We start from the raw sequence: 17018 nt of genomic DNA on the forward strand, positions 1-17018 counted from the left end.
TTGCATGAGGGAGGTTCTAAGACTACAGTAGCAAATTATAAACCAATCAGTATCTCAGGCATGGTGCTAAAAGTACTAAAAAAATTGGTAAAAAAGAGAATTCAAGAATGGGTAAATAAAAATATGATACTGTATGAGGGTCAACATGGCTTTGCAAAGGATCATCATGCCTTAGTAATTTACTAACTTTTTTATAATAGAGCAACAGCTGAGTTGGATAATGGAAATGGCTATGCGATGATTTTGCAAAGGCATCTGACAGAATACCACATGGAACACTGTTGCACAAATTAGAACAAATGGGGATGGATATGACACTGGTTAAGTGGATGCTACACATATCAAATAGTAGTATATGGAGGAGCAGAATTGATGCAAAAACAGGTGACTAGTGGTGTGCCACAATGTTCAGTGCTGGGACATTGCCGTTTAATTTGTACATAAATGATATATGGTGCCCGGAAATAACCTGAAAGAAATATTCAGTCGTTTGCTGATGATGGGAAATTAGGTAGAGTAATAGTTAATCAAGGTGATGTGGAGAGTTGCAGGAAGATTTAAATAGGCTGTCAGTAGGAGAAATGTTAATGGATGTCAGTTTAATGTCGAAAAATGTAAAGTTATGCATTTTGGGATAAATAGATTACAAGTTGTGTATCACATTGATGGCACTGTACTTCAGGAAATAGATGAAGCTAGAGATTTAGGGGTGGTGTTAGACAGAGTTTAAGTTTAGAGGACACATCGCTAAATTAGCCCATAAGATTACTTGACTAGTGCAGAAAACATTAACAAGTAGAAATAAGGAAGTTGTAATTCCTCTTTATAAGGCATTGATATGGACACATCTAGATTACTGTGCTCAAGTCTGGTCCCCTGGGTTTCTTTGGGATGTTGAAGTGGTGGAGAGGATTCAGACGTGAGTGACCTGTGGAATGTTCCCTATGAGGATAGATTGAAGGTGTGTAAATTGCAAAAGTTGGTCGATAGCAGAAAAAGAGAGGATATGATAGAAACATTTAAGTTGCTTAAAGGATAGATGGAGGGGAAATGTTTCAGCACTTGGCTAGAGGAACCAGAACAAGGGGTCAGTAGGGCTGTGACTAGGTTTTTTTTGCTTGGAGAGTAGTGAATGAGTGGAATGGGTTGCCAGAATCAGTTGCAGGGTTCAAGGAGAGGTATGATATATTGTGTGGATAGATCGAGTCTCCTGTGATGAGTCTTCGGACTCCATGGCAATGCCTATACAATAAAAAAAAAAAAAAAGAAAATCAGCTAACGCCTTTTTTGCTAACAACAATAACTGATACAACTGAGCTTCAAATATAACATGCACCACTTATTTGCATCTACATCCAATGTTATTTCTCAAAGAACATCAACTGACTACGATTCCAATCCATCTCTATCACCCAAACTATATTTATCAGATTTGATACCTGTTGTTAGAGAATATCAAACCTAGAGTACTCTGATTATTGCTGAAGTGTGATTTCTGTATTCTAATTACTTAAACAGTGTGTTCATCTTCAATGGCAGTTTGATCAATGGTCATAATCCAAACTGGCTTTTCTTCTCTGAATCCACTGATCAAGTTTGTTTGGTTTGTTATTAATGATCCAACACAAACTGTCGATCTACCTGTCAAGATATTAGATTATTCTCACCATCCTCCGGATCTTTTAACCATATCTCCTTCCAAAATGTATCACAGATGTCACTGCTCCTCTTGGTAACTCAGCTCATAACCCTGTCAATGTATTATGCTATGTTTTTTTTTTTTTTTTTTTTTTTTTTTTTTTTTTTTTTTTTTTTTTTTACTATCTGCAAATATTGATTCAGAATTACATGAAATTTAAAAAAAAAAAATTTAAATAGCTATAGACATCTTGTTCTGCTGTTTCAAAATCTATTTTTACTATGCTAATATTTTTATTCACAAATACAAAATTAAATATAAATATTAGAACTTAAAAATATATGCAAAATTTTGAAGAGCTTCAAAAATAGAAAAATAAAAAACACTTAGGTGTTTTTTTTTTTTAAATTGTTCTAACTTCCATACCTGCTGGAATGTATATTTAAATAAAAGAGCCAGAAATTCTAAGACAGGAAACTGGGTATTACTCTCAAATCTCCGGAGGTGAACACTAACAAATAATCTTAGGAAGTCAGTAAACTTTTCAATGTAACTGAAAGAGATCATAAAAGTTGACATTATAAGCACATCATTCTTGTAGTAATGTCTCACATTTCAAAAAAAAAAAAAAAATCTTTCACATGAAGGAATGCAAAAACTATATATAAGATTTACATTTGCTGAAATCAGATGTAATATTTTGTACTTTGACTTAGTCAAATCCAAATACTCATTCTCCATCCTTTCTTCCTAGTTTTTAGCATTATAAGGAAAAAAACTAGTCATGAGCCATGTGTATGTTTTCTGGATGGTTTGTCAGTTAACTAAAATTAAGTTAGCTCAGTATCATATGAAGGCAACTCTTAAGAGGATAAACCCTATCATGAAGTCAAAAGTTTCTGTTAAATGATTTCTAAATTAGAAAATGTTTTTGCCAGTATTATTCCACATGAAAGAACCAGATTGGATAGAATAATTTATCTGACTATTCTACTGGTTTTGTGTTTCTCTCTCTATTATATAAATGATTCTATCCCACTTTCTTTCATGTGGAATAATACTGGCAAAAGCATTTCTAATAGATCCTCTCCAGACAACTATGTAGAGATGTTCTCTAAATTAAATTTACAGAATGGGTCATAAGCAGAAGAAAAAATTTATCATTATATCTGTTGCTTATGTATATATCAGTTTCTTATGTATATCAAATGACATGCTTTATCCAAAATCAGCTTAGTTTGGCCTAAGTAAACTCATAATAAAGATCCCCCAACCAGATATAGAACTTCAATATTCTTTCCAAGAAAGACTACTGAAATTCCTATTCTGATGCATTCTAATATCATTAAAAATATTTTAATGAAAGGAAAAGTCAAGTGCTTATGCCATACAATTGTTTTTTTTTTTTTTAAATTATATGTCTACTTTATCATTCCCAAGTTCCTGATGTGTGTATCTTCATGAGATATATAGGATACTATGACAATATATAATTAAGTTTACATTATTAGCCTCTCCAACAATTTTCTCCTAAATTAATTTGTTCATGTGATAATATTGGTGTCCCCTCACCAATATTATCACATCTCATATTTCAGTCTTCTAAGGCACTTCTAATTGCATTAACTAGATCTTGAGCTTCCTCTGGATCTTTTTCCAGCCATCCATGAAGTACTTTACACCTGGCCACAATCATGATTCTGTGTTCTGGTTGTTGAGAGGGAGCGGCGACTATTATCAATAGTAGTTTACATATCACGTCAAACAGTAAAAAGTCAAAGATAAAAATTAGAATATTTCCTAAAACTTGGTATTTGATAAAAGGAGGTATTGAAAGTTTTTTTTTTTTTAAAACTGATTTAAATATCTGTTAACGTGTAAATATAGTGAATGTGTGTGAACACAGGAGTGGAATGACCTGGGATGAAAGGGAAGCATTTGAATCTGGAGAAAATTTATTGGATGGGGAGTGATAGCAAAATGGTTAAGGGTGAGAATAGAGGAGTCATACCAGTAGGAATGCTTATTAAATCCAGAAATGAACTGTTATATTTGTTTATGAATGTCAGGAGTATCAGAAATAAGAGAAACTAAACTGTGTATTGATTGAACATATTTGTCCAAAAAGTGTTATAAGTAACATTGGATCAGATGAGGATGACATCCTGATGGGAATAGAGATGGAAGAGTATGATGTTCTTGGGAAGGGAATGAAGGCTGATGACAACAAGAGATGTATGTCCATGAAAAGTGAAAAATGCATGGAGGAAATAAGTAGTTTGATATGCAGATGGTGTGTGCTAGTGGTGGACAGAATATTTAGATGCTGATATCAACCTGACAATGTGAAAGGCAGTAACAAAAAATGTATTGATATATTCACATAGTAAATAAGAAATGAGTGATCATTAGTGGCAATTTTAATTATGGTAATATAGACTAGAATGAAGAGTTCACATCTGGGGACAAAGAGGGCACACAGGGATTCAATAACCTCAGAGCTTTTCATTATTGTAAATGGAGTGTTGAATTACCTTCGTGTTAATGAAGTGATCACAAGGACTTCTGTAAAGAAAGGATATATGTGGAACTACAAAGCAGGTGATTATGAAAAATTCAAAAGAGACAGCTTGGAGCTATATTGTAAAGTGAGGAATTGGGCAAGAAGATCAATGCATCTTAGTCATTATTTAACGACTATTTAACAGAAGTGATGTCTGAATGCATTCCAAAAGTCACATACATACATACACAGCTCATGGCAAAAAAACATGATGTTAAAAAAGAGAATCATGATGTAATTATATATTAACAGGATTCAAGAATTTAAAATACAGGGCGATTATAAAATAATCGCAAGTGTTCAGAGCCCCTCTAGCAAGTAATGTATTGGACAAAACACACTAATATTCGGTAGACGTACACAGTGGAACATGGGGATTCCATTTAACGAAAAAAAAAAAGTACCAAAATTTCGCCAATAGGGGAAATTTTGGCGCATTATCGTGTTTCTTGAGCATGATCATGCAATAAAAGGAAAGCCTGTGAGATTTCTTATCATTCGTAGACGAACTGCTTTTCGATGCCTCTTACCTTACGTGAGTGTGCTTTGTTAGTCTGTTTGTGACTGATTGGTTTGCATCCCCTGCCTACCTGCACTGCTAGAGTTCCAGTAGTTTCAAATCGTGAATCAGTTTTCGTAAGTTTGTTATGTTAATCAGTCTTTTTTGTAAATGTTTCATACGCCGAAAATCACGAAGACAAGCACTGGCATTATTGTTCCGCTGATAATAGAGTTTGACTAACAAAACACACTCACATAAGGTAAGAGGCATCGAAAAGAAGTTCGTCTACGAATGATAAGAAATCTCACAGGCTTTCCTTTTATTGCATGATTGCTCAAAAGAAACGCGATAATGCAAATTAATGCATTTTACTCGGTAAACAGTGCCAAAATTTCCCCTTTTGGCGACTTTTGGTACTTTTTTTTCCATTAAATCAAATTCCCATGTTCTGCTGTGTATGTCTACTGAATATTGTTGTGTTTCATCCAATACATTACTCGCTAGAGGGCTCTGAACACCTGACGTTATTTAATAATCACCCTGCATTTTAAGTTAAAAACTTTGAAGGAAAACACAGATTTAATCCAGGGAGTTGGAAAATTAAAATAAGAGTTAAAAGTAAAAGTCTTAATATGTTATAATAAGGGAAAAAAAACATATTATAAATTCAGATCTAAGTTCATAATCCAGGTCAGCTTCAGGAGCTGCTTGTAAAAAGTCATTCCAGTCATTCTGATAAGCACGGAAGGTGCATCTTTTACAATCCAAAAGTCACAAAGTTAAATTATGTAGTATGAAATTGATGAATGATAAAGTCAAGCATGCAAGAAGGCATTATTGAAGCAGCAAAAAAATTAGGTGATCAATTGCATGAAGAGTGATGAACAAGACATCAAAGTGGCCAACTGAATAAGGATAGCAAAAGTGCAGTATAAGCAGCAATTAACTAACAAGGCCAGAAAAAAATTTGGAGTTCTTTTGATATGCGAGCAGCAGATAAAATAATGATCATAGAAGCTGGTGTTGGTTAGTTGATTTATAGTTTATTGGCACAAGATTATAGAAGGATGATATTGGTTGGTGAATATGGTAGAATGATAACCACTATGGAGGATATAGCTGAGATATTAAACAAGCAATTCATAAAGGCATTTCATCCTCATGAGTATGAGGCCTTGCAGTGGAAAAAAAGAGGACTGATGATGAGTGAGCAGGAAGTACATGAGGATCTAAGTAAACTTGATGTTAATGAAATATATTTTAAGGAAATGTTCCATCGAGGTGTTCTCATCTCGATGGAACTGCTGTACTTATTTAACGTCTTACAATGGCTAATTTCCAAAGATGTGGAGAGGACAAAATTGTTTCACTTTACAAAGGACAAGACTGAGACTGAGTTATAAACTAATCTGTGTGTCTAGAGTTAGATTAGTTAACAGCATGAATTTGTTAAAGAGATAGTGTTTTAGCAACCTACTTGCTTATTACAACAAGGTAAAAAATGCATTGGACAGAGATTGCATATTCAATAATACCTAACTTATGACGCTTTACGATGATCCACTCATGTGATGCTTTTCAATTATGACCAATGCCATTTATACAACAGTGAATTTGCTCATGCAGTGGTTTTAACAACATAATGCTGTAGCAAATCAACCAATTCGTGAACTCAGTTTGTTAACAATGTTGTTGCTCAACATCTTTGTGTTTTAGTGTTTCAATGTGATTTATAAACCATTTATGACTATTATTTTATTTTAGTGTTAATAATGGAAAATAAAATACAAAATAAGGATGCTGTTGTGCCAATGAAAAGAAGCATAAACCATGCTAAGAGTAAAATAATCAGTAATGACAGTGTCTTGAACACAGACAGCAGCAGTGTGAGGTAGTTACCTTGATGGACCTGTGATTTCAGTCAGGATTTCTCCATGACTGCAAATCATAAAGAGTCTTCTATTCTTGTCTTGAGTCTTTCTTCTCCATTTTCTTCCACCTTTTGTGATCATTGGGTCTTCTTATCTTAAGGATGGCCCTCCAGGTTTCCTTTTAGTATCTCTCGAATACCAATTTCTTACTCTGACCATCCATCTGTTGTCTCTCATTCTGGCAAGATGTCCTGCCCATCTACTTTTGTTGTTGTAGATTGCGTTCATTACATCTTTGAGTCCAGACTTGTTCCTGATTTCTGTGTGTCTTACGTGATCCATTTTATTTATATTGCACATTCTTCTTTCTATTGCACGTTGAGTTAAGTTTTGTTCTTTTAAACTTGTGTTCCATGTTTCACTGCCATAAATTAATGCTGGTAGGATGTGAGGTACTGAAGATGTGCTCTTATTTCCATATCTATGTTTCGGTTGGTAATTGTTGATTTTATTTTGTTGAAGGCCATCAAAGCAGCTCTTTTTTCTCCTTGCTATTTCATTTGATATGTCGTTATTCATTTTTATAGACTGTCCAAGGTAGATGTAACCTTCAACTTTTTCGATGGAGAGAGATTCTAGAGTGATTGTATAATCTTTACAGTACTCGTTTTTCATCCAGCTTGTTTTGTCTGGATGCATTTCCAATCCAATTTTTGGCAGTTTTGGCTTATGTTATTCAGCAACGATTCTAAGAGTTCGGGGGAGTGAGATATTAATACCATATCATCAGTGAATAATAGAATATTTAACACTTCACCATCAATGTTTATTCCAACTTTCATGTCAGTTTTTGGAATGATGCTGTCCAGAGTAGATGTGAAGAGATTAGGTGATAAGACATTGCCCAAGTAGGTTGCATAGAGTGGTAGATGATGCATTCTCACAACACACTCAGGTATGCATTGTCTGAGAGGGTAAATCAGTTTAAGGCATGGTTGTGTGTGTGTGTGTGTGTGTGTGTGTGTGTGTGTGTGTAACTTTGCCTGTAACCTCCCATAATGGGTCTAGACTCTGTGGAGGTCTAATGATGATGCTACACAAACATAAGTGCCTGAATAGTTCTCTGCTTTCCATAATGCTACAGCTGCAGAAGGAAGATCACTATAAGTTTGTTTCTAGTTGCAGACTACAGGAACTTTTTTCTAGTTTTTTTTCTTCCCCAGCTCAGTTCCTTCCTTGCTCTTTAGTGCAAGCAAGTAGAGTTTTAATACCTCCCCCACCAAAAAAAAAAAAAAAAAAAAAAAAAAAAAAAAAAAAAAAATTAAGATTTAGGAACATGAGATAGTGATTGCCTGCACTTTCATCCGAGAAGTGCCAAAAATCAGTTGCATCGCATCTAACTATTAGCCATGACTAGTGGGTGGAGCCTACCTACTTAACAATTTTCCAAAGGTTATAGCTAATGCAGTTTCACCTATCTGAGGAATTAAACGCATTAAGAGGTTTTTTTGTGGTTACTCTTATCAATTCCATTTCCATACATTGCTTTCATAATTAATGATACACAATGATATTTATTCTGTAATGAACACTTTTATTCTATGATGAAATTACTTGAAAATGCAATGTAATGGGATTAACTATTTGAATTTTTATGGACTCAGCCTGACCAAAATGATGATTAGTACTTTCTCACCATGCATAACCAATAAAGTACACACACTCATTCAAATTACTTTATTACCATTTACTTTAGTATTATTTAAACAATTTAAAGAAAGCATCTTCAATTTAAACTATTTTACTCAAAAGAGGTGATTACTACTTACTTTTCATCTAATTCAGTTAATCTATTCTTATTTGTAATGGTAATCCCTGAATTATATGTATTATCCTTTGTTAACTGTTGAAGTAGATGAAATGTATTCTGAAACATTTGTAGTAGAAAATCTTCAAAATCTGTAGGAACACAATTTTTTGACATGATTTCATTAATGCAACCCATTGCAAGGATACCAAGTGCAGCTTTGTTAGTAGTTTGAGGAGATGAGTTCATACCAGATTCCAAGGTTAATGCCTTAAAATAAATCGAAATATTATCTAGAGTAATCAACAAAAGCATTTTGCTTTAAATTAAATATCAAGCAATTCGATAACTTAAAGGTGCAACTTGTAAAAGTTTGAAGTAACTGAACTTTCTAAAAAAACTTAAGAAAATTGATGACTATTAATATTTCAAATGCTAATCACATCATATCTGAGTTAACACAAGCAACCAAAAATTCTTTTTTTTTAAACCTTTTGCATATTTAACATTAAACGATTCCTGTACTTCCTTCAATTCTAACTGCTGACTTATAACTCAAATAAAGATTAAGTATTACTTGATATACGAGGGTGGTCTGAAAAGTTCTTGGCCGTGATCATAGATGGCAACAATATTGGCAGGATTTTTTTATTCTAAGTTGGTATATCTGTCATAAGCATCCATGTGAAATTGCAAGTCATTCTATCAAATAGTTTTTTATACAGCTGTCTGAACCAAAAGTGTTGTCTGTATCCCTTGAAATTGATCAAATCGAGTATGGTGCGTTTATAAAATTCTTTGTAAAAGAAGGTTTAAAGCCAAAAGAAATTCATTTGAAGTACATAAAAGTTTATAGGCACTCTTCTCCTTCATTTTTGACAATTAAGAAATGGGCTACCGAGTTTAAAAGTGGCCATACCAGCCTTGAAGATGATCCATGTGAAGGAAGTCCAAAAATTGTTGTACCACCAGAAATCATTGATCAAGTGCACGATATGGTATTGGATGACCGGCGAGTCAAAGCGCGTGAAATTGCTGAGACTATAGGCATTTCAAAAGAACGTGTAGGATATATTTTGCATGAAGCATTTTGCAAATGAAAAAGCTTTGTGCAAGATGGGTGCCACACTTGCTCACAGCAGATCAAAAATGCCTTCACATGAAAACCTCTGAACAGTACTTGGAGCGTTTTAACAAGAATAAAATTGATTTTGTGCTTCGATTATTACTATGGATGAGACTTGGATTCATCATTACACTTCAGAATCCAAACAGCAGTCAAAAACATTAGATAGAAGCTGGTTGTTCAGCGCCAAAGAAGACAAAGTCGGTTCCATAAGCAGGAAAGGTCATGGCATCGGTGTTTTGAGATGCTAAAGGCATTTTGTTTATTAATTATCTTGAAAAGGGTAAAACAATAACTGAGGAATATTATTCCGATCTTTTAACTAGACTAGACGAAAAAATTAGTGAGAAAAGACCCGGTTTGCAGAAGAAAAAAAATCATCTGTCATCATGACAATGCACCTGTCCATGAAAGTGTTTTTGGCAATGGGAAAATTAAGGGATCTGCACTATGAATTGTTGGAACATCCACTCTATTCCTCAGATTTGGCTCCCTCTGACTTCTATCTCTTCCTCGCTGGTCAGTGTTTTTCTTTAAATCAAGAGGTGATTGCAGCTGTAGAGGGGTATTTTGCAGATCTTACTGAGAACTACTATAGGGATGGGATAATGACGCTAGAGCATCGCTGGAATAAATGTATTAGTCTTAAGGGAGATTATGCTAAAAAATAAAAATAATTTCAAAATTATAAATTAATTTTTTCATTGTTAGGCCAAGAACTTTTCAGACCACTCTCTTATTTGGTCTGTCCCATGACTTCTACAACCGAGTTGCCAGTTTTGTCACTGGACACACTGTGTGTGATGGTGGGTGGTTTCTTGTATTCTAATTTTGCAACTAATTCTGAGGTCCTGCAAAGTTCTGTCCTCTCACCTACCCTCTTCCTTCTATACATCAATGACCTAATCCAGTTGACCAATCCAGTACACAGTTCTGCTTATGACAGCACACCACATTCCTCCTCCTCACTTGACAAACCTTGCACCAAAGAAACCAGGTTTGGCACAACCTATGCCTTGTGAATTTCAATGCCTGAAAAACATAGTTCTGCCTTATTTCTCACAAAAAAGAACCCATTGACAACACCTAAATCTCTAGACAAGATGAGATCTCTCTCCCCCCTTGGGATTACTTTGAGACACTTGGAATATGCACATTACAACCACTGCTCCTCAGCATCCAAAAAATTAGGATTCCTTTTTCTCTCAAGGCATTACTTTATCTCAGAACAGTAATCCTGTACAAATCACAAATCCATCTATCGAGTACTGCTCACACATCTGGGGAGGAGTCTCCAACAGTTCCCTAAAAATACTCAATGCAATACAGAACAGAGCAATCAGACTGATTAATGACTCATCTCTTACCAACTCACTCCAACCACTCTCACACAGTCATTTAGTATCTGCTGCATGCATCTTCTAGACATATTTCGAAGATAAATATTCATCAGAACTATTCACCAATAATTCTCCCCCCCCCCTTCTCTACCACTGAAACATGTGCAGCTATCACCCAACATCCTTTCACAATCCAACTCCATACTCAGAACAAGTTTCTCTTCCTCCTCCATTATACCGCCTCCCATGTGTTTCTCAACTATACAACGTACAGACCTTCAAATCAAATGCAAAGAAGTTCCTCCTTTCCCAAATCTCTTCCCACATACTAACCAGTGACATCGAGGGCCCATTTAAGTTGGGCATGCTCCTACACTACAAAATTCATGTCAATTTGACCATATGATTGCATTTTCATTGATGTATGAAAGTTTTAAGAGTGCATAGTGCATCAGTGCTCATCATAATTGGTCCAATGCAATTAATTGTAGGATAACTTTGAATACTTTAATTTATCAATATTAATTTAAATTATATTGATAAATTAAATGACCATAGCTATGCTTCACACGTGTGCAGTTTATGTGAGAAGTACAAAGGGTTTACGTTTTGTGGCAAGATTAGATTATCACTGGCAAATACTAGAAATGTATAATTTGAATTTTGACACAATTTTTAAATACGGCCATATAATATGCACAGAAATGGGAAAAATGGGGATGCACTCAGGAAATTATAATTTTTTTGGAATTAAACCAAAGAAAGCCTGAAATAACTCATTTTACTTATTATGCACAAGTTCAACCTCATTCGACTATAATCATACAATCCACGAAAGCTCTGGCAGAAAATGTGACATTCAGTACATCGCCAAAACTTGTCATCATCAACAAGGGCTCAAAGGGATCGGTATTTGTGACTACACACCAGGGCTATTAACACAAATGTGATGCAATGTTTACACATCGAAAAGTGTTCCCTTCATGATGCATTAATATAGTGTTTAATTTTAGGAATCATGGGAGGCCAGGAAACAATTAGGAGTCTTTAACAGGAATAAACGAAAAAAAATAATAATATTGGTGATATTGCTATTCCACGGGTGTGCACTACACACCTGGAATATTCTCCCCTGGTACTAACATATTATAGGTTGGCCAACCAACCTCTCTGTATGGGCCCAAAATATATATATATATATATATATATATATATATATATATATATATATATATATATATATATATATATATATATATAAACTCATTTGATTGATGCTGTCTGCCCATCAAGAAGTTTATCTGCTTGAATATGATGACACACAGCAACTATTTTCTTTTCCTTGATCACTAATGCTTAAAAAAATCAGTTATTTAGAAATATATCAAATATTTTAGATAGATAACGGGAGGAGATCCCCACATAACCTTTAAGTAATGCATAGAGAAGACTAGAAGCTTCTGACCTAATGTCCAATTCTCACCTATACAAGGCATGCCTCCATTAATAGGTCCTTCTTTTAAGGTTACATGGTGATCAGCATTCGTATTTATGATGTTTTGTGTCTCTAAATTTGTGTATATATATATATGAATCTATTAGTAGGTAATGGGGATGCACGTGAGATCCTTTTAAATAATAAAAAGGATGTTATATTTAGACAGCAGTAATCAGGGAAAGGCAGGAGTAGCAATGACAGGCAGAGTTATGTAAGCAAATTGCAAAATGGGGAAGTGGACAATAAAATGTCTTCAGACCTATGGTCCTATACAGGGTTCTCTTAAGTAAAAAGCAGAGGAATTTTGAGTATTTAGAGATTTCTTGTTGGAGAGCTAAACAGCATCATCATCATATTCTTGATATGGTACCACAGGGGTGGGGTTACAGGATATTGTGATAGTAATACATGAGAAAGTTATAACACATTAACTTTTTATCAACAATTTTCCTATAAATTAATCTGTTATCTGTCAAGACTCCAACATTATCAGATATTATATTTCTTGGCTGAAGCTCTTCTTACTGTGTCAATCCACCTAGATCTTGGTTTTCTCTGGTTTTTTTTTCTTGCGATCCTAGCAAAAACACAGTTGCTTCGATAACTTTTCCTCTCTCATTCTGACCATAACCACCTCAGACTAGCTCTGCTCACACATTCCTGAAGGCTAACAATGTCAAGTTCTTTCCTACTGCGATTATTTTTAATGATACTGTCATTTGTTCACTTCCCTAATCTTTCTCAGAACTCTCATATCTGTCTCTAAGTCTTTGATCAAGTGTTTTATATCTAACCAGCTCTCAAATCCATAAGTTAAATTGGTTTGAACACTTGTCTTATATACAGCAAGTATAATCTTGCGACTAATTTTTCTCTTATTCAATATAAATTTACTCAGTTGACTTCCTATCATACCAGCTTCACTAATTCTGTTGTCCATTTCCATATTTAATTTGCAATCTTCACTAAAAACATACCTAAGTACCTAAATAGCTGAAATGTTTTAACCATTTTTAATAGATTCTTCATTCAGGATGCAGTTGATGTATTCAATGTTTTTGGAGTGGTTCTACCATAAAAAATAAAATGGAATAGTAAAAAATCTATGGTTCTTGGGTCAACTTGATAGCTTGCATTATATTCTATCGTCTAGTGTCTTAGAAGATAGAAATATAAGATCTAAAGACACTGGTGTGCAGAAAGGCGAGACTAATTTCGATTAAAACTGTTGACAGGACATTAATAATGCAATCTTAACAGTGTGGCACTTTCATAACATCTTGTACACCCTTGAGGACACATGATGAAAGTGATGATCAAGAATTTTCAGTCTTTGTTTCAGAAACAAAAATTATATTGACATGCTATTTCTGGCATTTCTCTGCTAGCTCTCTTTTCCATCTACGCTTCTTATATCAATGGTGTCTATTTTCATTTATGTTAAGTCTGAGGTTCCTATAGTTGATTTTATTATTCACCTTGGTTTTATGACAACAATGATTTCATTATTCACCTTGATTTTATGATGGTTGCTGGTGTCACTGTTACCTCAGTGACACCAGCAACCATCATATTTCGTTATGCTGTCCCATTCTAATATATAAGTGGTTCAAGCTTATATAACACAATTCAGTCATAAGTCCCCATTTCTGAGCTCAATGAAATTTAGAACATACTAACTTAATATTTAAGAAGGCCTTTTTACTTTTCTTTACTTCAATTACCCCTTTTACTAAAAAAACACCAATTTAACTTAAAAGTCAGCAGATTGTTTCCCCTCTACTTCTAAAAGCTCACTAGCATTAAAGATGAAGTCCTCATCAAATTCTTGATATGTACCTCCTCGAAAGTATCTCCACCTTGACGTGGTGATGTGGCTTGTGCGCTCTGACAACCCAGAGAGCTAAACCAGCGGTTGTTTAGCAACCGGCAGGGCCACCCAAGCTGGTCAGGTCTCATTTGGGTTGGAGCTGGACTAAGTGAGATACACTGAAAATGGATAATAGTACATTCCAGTAGTGGCATGAGGCTGAAGATATGCAATATCACCAAACAGCTATTTGGCATGGCTGAATTAGCATTATTGGCAATAGCATTCTGGTGGAGAAGACAAGGGGAAACCACTACTATCCTCACATGGCAACTATAGCCACAATGAAGAATGATAAGAGTGGGGCTGTTACTAACCTGGGAAACCAAGGTAGTACCTCTGGGCACAGAAGGGAAAGGAACAAGCACTCCCAATCTCTACACCTGCTGAGAACCTATGACGTTCAAAGAACTGACACCTTTCTCAGTCACAATCCAACTATGACCAAAAAGCACCAATTAAGAAAAATTACATGTATTGGTGCTTGGAATATACAATGACATATATTGAAAGGACTAAACGCTGATATACTAGGAATCGTAGCAGCAGCACATTAGAAAAACAAGGGATACTTTACATCACAGTTAAGCAATACCATTTATTTTGCTGGACATGATTCTACAAGCAAAAATGAAGTAGCAATAATTGTCAAAAAATGTATGTGCAAATTAGTGTTGAGCTACAACCCTATCAATGATAGGATAATTTCCTTAAGGATTGACTATAATACAATACCAATCACATGCTTACAAATTTATGCCCCAACAAGTGATGCAGACAGAGAGACCATTGATATCTTCTACAGGGATCAATCTAGCCATAGATGAAATACTGAAAAGAGACATTTTGATCATTAAGGGTAATTTCAATGCAAAAATTGGAAAAAGGATGGAAGACCACAACAAGACAGTTCTGGGCACCCAAAATGAAAGAGGTGAAAGAACTGACTTTTGTATAGAAAGAGAACTTATGGTTACTGACACCTTTGAGGAACACAAATGGAGACCATACACCTGGAGACAGAACAAGGAATGAAACTGATTACATCGAGCTGAGTGTGGCTCTAATCATCAACTGCTCATTGCTGATATGAAAATACATTTGAAAACAAATAGCATGTCTACCCAAATTAGACTTCACGGGAATTGTTGTAATAGATTTAATGGTATTGATATGAACACAGATGGATAAGAAAATAACCATTTATTAACTTAAAAGCTAATATTTTGCTGGTATTATATCCAGCATCTTCAAAGCATACAACACAAAGTTTGTTACAAATGCAAGATAACTGCAATCCGGTGTAACAATGGGGCTAGTATAAGTAATTGCAGCATACAACACAAGACTAAAGTCCTAATAGGGTGCCATTCAAGGTTAAAAAAAAAAAAAAAGTAATTCAAAGTTTTGAAATAGTAGTCCAAATAATAGTCTTAGAAAGTTTGAAAAAAATAGAATAAAATAAAAGTAATAAATATTAATTTGGTCTTAGGATGACTGTCACATGCTCATATGCTAGATTTATACAGCCATATTTGTTAAGGTTTGGAGTATGTTTTAAGGCTTCTGTTAATTCCAGGAACAACCTCTCTGACTTGGAGAAAATTCTGTGCATTACTTTTGTTTTTTTCCAATTGATCCTGTGTGCTGGGGTATCCAAAGCATGGTCTTCGAGACCCAACTTGCCATAGCAAAAGTGTCAGATATATTTTTTGTGTTCACTGAGGCAGATGTACCACTGATTGAAACACTTAACTTGCTAAATTCACAATTTCCCCCAGATATATTTCAGCTATTTAAATTCACATTACAGTGGGTTATTTTACATGGAAAGGGGAAAATATACAAACAATTAGATGGGACAGCTATGGGTTCTCCCCCCCCCTCTCCCCCCTTAGCCAACTTCTACATAGAACATCCTGAAAAACTAGCTGTCAACACAGCCACTCTCAAACCTAGTCTCTGGCTACGCTATGTTGATGATGTGTTTGCTATTTGGCCACATGGCCCAGACACATTGAATACATTTTTAGTGCATTTAAATAGCCAGCACCCTAAAATTCACTTTACAATGGAACTAGAAGCCAATGACTGCTTGCCCTTCCTGGACACACTGATCACGTCTTCCAGAAAGTTCCTTATCATTTTCGGTTTATAGAAAACCCACACATACAGGGAGATACTTACACAAACAATCACACCATCACCCTTCTCAACAATATGGTACCTTCAAAACACTAACCCATAGAGCTAGAGCAATCTGTTCCAATGACGTTGTTCTCACTGCTGAACTTTCTCACCTACGTCACACCTTCTTAACCAATGGTTATAATCCCCATAAGATAGATAACATACTAAATGCAACCCAGAAATCCTCTCTATCTACCACAGAAGACTACAACAAAACTACCACCATCCCATACATCAAAGGCACGTCTGAAAAGATATCTAGGGTGCTTGACAAACACCAACTGCACACTGTATTTAAACTTTATGTGAAATTAGCAACTATCATTCATTCACCTAAGGACAAATGCACTCCTTTATCACATCCAGGAGTCTATGAAGTGCCCTGTTCTTGCCATCAAGCCTACTATGGACAGACAGGAAGAACTGTGGACATCTGCCTCAGTGAACACAAAAAATATATCTGACACTTTTGCTATGGCAAGTTGGGTCTGGAAGACCATGCTTTGGATACCCCAGCACACAGGATCAATTGGAAAAAAATAAAAGTAATGCACAGAATTTTCTCCAAGTCAGAGAGGTTGTTCCTGGAATTAACAGAAGCCTTAAAACATA

General features: G+C 35.0%; 1 protein-coding gene across 2 annotated transcripts in view; it reads right to left on the minus strand.

Moving 5' to 3' along the window:
- ebo (exportin ellipsoid body open) overlaps nucleotides 1-17018 on the minus strand; it is a 292683-nt gene that overhangs the window by 171199 nt on the left and 104466 nt on the right. For both annotated transcript variants that reach the window (XM_090415530.1, XM_090415531.1), the window contains 2 exons: nucleotides 8405-8652; nucleotides 2066-2192 (listed from right to left, as the gene is read on the minus strand). In XM_090415530.1, the coding sequence (XP_090271656.1) occupies nucleotides 2066-2192; nucleotides 8405-8652 (375 nt within the window). The remainder of the gene's footprint in view (nucleotides 1-2065; nucleotides 2193-8404; nucleotides 8653-17018) is intronic.

This window comes from Typopeltis vanoorti, chromosome 3 (genome assembly GCF_054136105.1).
Source record: "Typopeltis vanoorti isolate ZY-2024b chromosome 3, IOZ_Tvanoo_1.0, whole genome shotgun sequence".
In the NCBI taxonomy this organism is placed as follows: Eukaryota; Metazoa; Arthropoda; class Arachnida; order Uropygi; family Thelyphonidae; genus Typopeltis; species Typopeltis vanoorti.